The following is a 6000-nucleotide window of genomic DNA, read 5'->3' on the forward strand; positions in this document are numbered from 1 at the left end:
TTTGGAAAATTGTCGAATAGATCCTTATTTGGAGAGCAGACTGTATTTGCTTTGACATGTTTTCCCCCTTTTGCTATATCTTGCTCTTCCTTTTCTTTATTCTGAATATCTTTCTTGCACGCACCACTTATTCCATGAGCAGATTGTGACCCATGACCAAATCAACTGATGTGTCTCATGAGAAAGCTAGCAGGATTGTGTAATAGTGGTACAGAGCAACAGCGATTTCTCTCAATGCCTCCCTTACTGCACCCTGCGAGTCTATTCCCCTTGTCAGCATTTATTGTTTCCACACCTTAATCGCAGTGAGAAACACAACAAAGCTTGAAATAATCCAAATTTATTTCAAAGAGGAAAGATGAAGCCATTTTAAATTTGTTTCTTCTAAAATGGCTAATCTTATTTCAATGTTTTGCCTCTGCTCTGATTATTGGAGCACTTGAATGTGATCCTAAGTGACAGCTTGGGATTCCTCTAACCTGTGTGGGGAAAATAACATTTTAAAGCAAATTTTAAACAATTTTGGAGGACAATAATGCTTCTAAAAATAGTTGGATTAAGTCTATGGGAGTATAATTGTAAATGCATTTCATTGTATGTCATTGATCCTGTCCCAGGCTCCACATCCACATGCCTAACCCCTTCCCTCTCTCAATTCATTGACAGTGGTAGTTAACTGCCTTGTACAAAAAATGGTTGAGTTGGGGATAAGGGATTTTTTTTTTCTTCATCTTGCGATGTTTTATATCTTAAATGCTTTGCTCGTGGTAATAATAGGTTTTTCATTTTCTGCTTTCCTCCATCATTCTGCATTGATCCCAATCCTTTTTATTTTCTCTTTAGGTGTTACGAGGCCAGCAATATGGCAGAAGCTGTGACGTGTGGAGTGTTGGTTGTGTTATTATAGAGATGGCCTGTGCCAAACCTCCGTGGAATGCAGAGAAGCACTCTAATCACCTTGCTCTAATATTTAAGGTAGGTTTATGGAAAGTTATCCAGCTTAAATATTGAAGAAATGTTATGTTTTAGAAAGTGTACATTTTATTGCAGTAGTATGTTTTGTGTGTTGAGAATTGTTATATTACAAACCCACAATAGATGAACCTGTATCCGTTTTAACAAGTTGTACTGAGTAAAATACATTTTGAAACAATGGGAGGAAAGGACAATAATGCTCAATCAAATAGAGCAGGGGTGGGCAAACTTTTCCGTGCAAGGGCCACATTCAGAAATTCACAATTTTAAAGGGCCGCATAGTATATTAAGTAAAATAATTAATATTTTAAATAGCCAAAATAAAAGGTCTTTAAAGAAAAAAAAGCACATTTATTTGAAAAACAAAGTAACTCAGTAAGTAACAGAACAATGTCAATGAGAATGATGCATCTGACTGCAGTCATTTACCAGTTTGTTGAAATCAGGTGTCAAGTTGCTTGTGCTGATCCTTAACACTGACAGAAGCACAGCCTAGCCGAGTCAACGATAAAAACGCGCGTAGTGGGGTGGATGAGTGGGGCTGCCTTATTGGTCGGTTTCGTTGGGTGTGCGACCAATAGGAGTCCAGGTTACAAACAATAATAAGGCTTATTGTTTGTAACCTGGACTCCTATTGGTCGCACACCCAACTAAACCGACCAATGAGACAGCCCCACTCATCCACCCCACTACGTGCGTTTTTATGCGGCCCGCCAATGAGGTGCCCGGAATCATAACTGGCATTTTTGAAAAGCCGCCGGGGAAAAGCCGCTGAAGTAAATGCGCTTATTGAATAAGCGCATTTACTTCAGCTTTTCCCCGGCGGCTTTTCAAAAATGCCGGTTATGATTCCGGGCACCTCATTGGCTGGCCGCATAAAAACCTTTGTCGGGCCGCATGCAGCCCGTGGGCCGTAGTTTGCCCACCCCTGAAATAGAGGATTGGACTGTTAAGATATTTAAATTTGTATAGAATTCACTTGCTGAAAGTTACAGTTTAAATACTATTTGTCAGTATAATTTGCACAGGGTGTTAAGGAAAAGCTGGTGGTTGTTGCAGTTGGATTTGCCCCTCATATTGCATACTAGTCATTATTTACAGCTATTGTATCATCTCAAATTTCAATAGATTGCCAGTGCAACGAGTGCCCCGTCAATTCCAAACCATTTATCCCCGGCATTGCGTGATGTGGCTCTCCGGTGCTTGGAACTTCAGCCCCAGGATAGACCACCATCACGGGAGCTTCTGAAACATCCAGTCTTCCGAACGTGGTAATGGATACAATTGCAAATAGAAGCTGTGCAAGACAAAACTACTGAAACAAAGAAAATGCCTGAGTGTTGTCCTGCAATGCACTGTGGTTCTGTATAAATGGGTGAACTGGCCTCAGGTTTGAAATAAAAGTAGCAAAGGCCAAAAGGAGCCTGTGTCTCAATAAACAGCTGTCTCACACAGGCGCATGGATTTGTACTTTCAAAGTAGTACGCAAATGCTTTGTTCTTGCTTATAAAAAATTGTGCCTTATTGATCAGAAATATACTTGGATCTGCCAGTTGAAAGCTGTGGGGCAGTTGGGAAGAACATTATTCCATCAGGGGCAAATAAAAGCAGCTAAGGGGCTCCTTTTAGTTTTTGCATTTTTTGAAAAATGGCCACTCTTTACGGTCTGTATGTTTCAGAAGTAAAACTGTGGATATATTAAAATTGCCAGATTCTCCCTCTTAAATTTCTTATTTACAAAATGATTCTGAAGAAGGTTTTTTTTTCTTGGTTTAATACTGAGATGTTTTTGGGTTGAGTTTCCGCTTTGGACACCGTTGACAGTCTCGACAAAAATTGCGCTAGTTTTCCAAAGTTTCCACTCAACTCATTTACATATTCGATCACGCAACATTCATAAATTGTTTTCTTGTATTAAAATGTATTCCTGCTGCAGTTTTGTTAATACAGCTGAAAATGGGTTTAGAAGTTGAGAAGTGTCCACCCACCACCTTTAAGTAACTTGATTTTCAATTACTGAAACAATTAGACAAACATTTTGCTAGTTCCATTGGTGTAGTGTAGTCTGTTTCTTAAATGCCTATTGAGTATCCTTGCAGTACAAGAAAGCTTAATTTTAAGGGTCTCTGTGAAGGCCCACAAGTGGGAGCACACATATAGCAGAATGTGTAGGATGATTAATTTGATCTACAGGTATAGCCAGTTTTGTGAACCAGAATTTCGAGCATGATTCATAAACTAGCACAAAGGTCATGGAAATTCTATTTTCATTTAAAATTTCTTGATCTTTTGTGCTTGTTTGGCTGATTTTTGAACAAATTGTTCTTGAGAAAACCAACACAACCAGGCAGAAGCTCTACCCTTTAACACGATCAACTGTCCACTTGGGTACTTGATTATACGGCTTTCATTGTGGAAGACGGTGAAATTAGAATAACATCTAAGCTGATTGGACAATTTACTACAAAGGTGCCTGCTGTATTTTTGTCCAGTTTTAATGAACGGGTTATTTTACTAACTGTTGTAATTGAAAGGAATTCTGTGGTATACACTTATGGCTTAAATTGTTTTAATATTCAGGGAAGGGTTTGTGAAACTTATTTTCAAAATATGTATTTGTAAAACTGTTTTGCCATAATTCAGCTGATTTGAGTTACAAAGTTACTGAATTTTTTACAGTTTTTTGAGGATGTGTACTATTTCTTGTAAGATGCTGAACAGATTACCTTTACAATTCCAGTGTTCGTACCATCACTATTCCCGTTATAGAACTTTTAGAGTAGTGCCTGCTGTTTTAAACCTGTTGTTCAGTTCCAGTTGATTAATGTTAAGCAAGAGCCATGCCAGACGGAACCTGCTGTGGTTTCATTTGTGCTACTACTTTTGAAACCTTCTATTCAACTTCAAAGCATAAATGTTTTAATCAGTTGAATTTCACTTTTGTTTGCTGATATAAAATCCTGGAATCTTTGCAAGAAAGTCTTATTGTCTCTACTCTACTTTTAACAAAACAAATAGAACAGCAAAAATGTGTTCAAAGCTTAATTTGCAGTTTTCCTTCAGCAAAAGGCTTAACTCACTGTTGCCGTATAACAAAATTGTTGTATCATTGCAATTCTTTGACTGACTATTTTAATCCAATTGGTCCTCTTTACTGAATAATTATTTAGAAGTTTGCTAATTTGGATAGATGTAACTTCCTGCGTTATTCTGAGAAACCAAGTTGAATTGCAAGCATGTTTCAAAACCGCATGTAATATTTTGATTGGTGTTTCTATCATCTCTTATTTCCTTAAACTTAAGGATAAGGGGAGTGTAAAGTTTGAATTAGACATCACTTTAATGGCATGTCCTGAAATGTGGACCTGAGGTAACCCCTCCTGCTGCTTTATGGTTTTCAAATGTTATGTCTTCACGTGAAGATGAGTAAAGAAAGGACAAATACATATTGTTGTATGTGAAATATATTGTATTGAAAAGAAATTAAAAATGAAATAATTTGTATCATGTATCTTTTTCAGCAGAAAGATAAATTCTAATTGACCTATTCATATGCCCAGTCTAGATTTCAGTTACTTATGCTTTTGTAGTACTGAAGGAAAACAGCATTTTGCTTTGACTTTTTATTTAGTTGAATCCAAGTATTTTGTAAGTGTTGTGAATTGGTTAGCTGTAAAAGCCTGCATCCTTTAGACGTTTTAGTTTGGGAATTTTAACTCTTCCAGCAATAAGTCTGACTGTATTTACAGATTTTTAATACTTGTTATTTCCACTTTGTGGCAAATCTAGCAAATTAAAATATTCATGTCAAATTGATATACATGAAATAAGGGGTTTCTGTCCCCATGTTGATTCAGTTTTTTTTTTAAAAAACTGTTATAATGTGAAACCCTCAAAGTATAGATGTTAATTTTTTTAAAAGAATGTTTTAATATTGTATCACATTCCTCATTGGTTTAAAAGGTGCTGTTATTGCTTGAAGAGTTAAAGGTGTACAGTTTGTAGCGTCCTTCATAGCAGTGACTCCTTAATTTATTGGCAACCTGGATCATATTTTGTGGTTCTTTCAAGTCAATAAGTTTTTTTTGATGAAGTGTTTATTTTCCTTGAGCTTTAAATTATGCACTCTTGCCATTTATACTGGAAATGTTTTTGTCAAATTTTCACCATTTCTGACAAAAGCATTAAACTGATGAACCTCGGCTAATCAGTATTACTTTGTAGATCTTGGCATCTGGCTTGTTTAATAAGTTGATGCGTTTTATTATCAAGATGCGTTTTATTTGGGATTGTTTGCATTTCCCTCAGCTTGCTGGTAAATGTGATGTATTTTGTGTAATTTTCTTTTTTTATTTTATGCATATGTGATGTAATATTCTTTTTTCTTTGGATCAGAGCTGGACTGAAATGTAATATGTAATTATTTGTGCTGTTCCTATTATGTTATTTGGTACTTCTTAAATTGTAAATAACGTCTACTGCTGTTTTATTCCAGTTTCTACTACCTCAGGTGTCCTATAGTTTTCTTCTACCAAAGTACACTTTCACAGTGAAACTATATTTGCTATGTGACTGTAATTTCTAAAACTTCCAGGGCTTAAGGGCTAACTTCTATTAGCACCTTACTGTGCAAGCAAATTTAAAAAAAAAAATCTCTGGGTTGGAAGATTGGTTAAATGTATCCTTTGTAATTTTAAATATATCAAATATTTTAATTATTGAAATTTTTACCCCATTTTGAAACCATTTTATAGCCTAATTTGGACCTATTTCGGTGTTTTTGTCTTTCTAGTAAATAAAAGGTGTTTTTTGAAACAATTTGTGGTTTGTTGTTTTTTACTGGCCAGTCATGCTGCATGCTCAATATAGGAAAAAATAACATCCAGGATCAGTGGGTTAAAAACAAAGTTGGGTTGGATTGGATTGGATTTGTTTATTGTCATGTGTACCGAGGTACAGTGAAAAGTATTTTTCTGCGAGCAGCTCAACAGATCATTAAGTACATGGGAAGAAAAGGGAATAAAG

General features: G+C 36.0%; 1 protein-coding gene across 1 annotated transcript in view; it reads left to right on the forward strand.

Moving 5' to 3' along the window:
- Positions 1–5793, forward strand: part of map3k1 (mitogen-activated protein kinase kinase kinase 1, E3 ubiquitin protein ligase) — a 96497-nt gene extending 90704 nt beyond the window's left edge. The window contains 2 exon segments of the mRNA XM_038792961.1: positions 844–975; positions 2104–5793. Of these exon segments, the coding sequence (XP_038648889.1) occupies positions 844–975; positions 2104–2250 (279 nt within the window). The 3' untranslated portion in view covers positions 2251–5793.
- Positions 5794–6000: the final 207 nt, after the last annotated feature.

The sequence above is a fragment of the Scyliorhinus canicula genome, chromosome 3, assembly GCF_902713615.1.
Source record: "Scyliorhinus canicula chromosome 3, sScyCan1.1, whole genome shotgun sequence".
Taxonomy (NCBI): domain Eukaryota; kingdom Metazoa; phylum Chordata; class Chondrichthyes; order Carcharhiniformes; family Scyliorhinidae; genus Scyliorhinus; species Scyliorhinus canicula.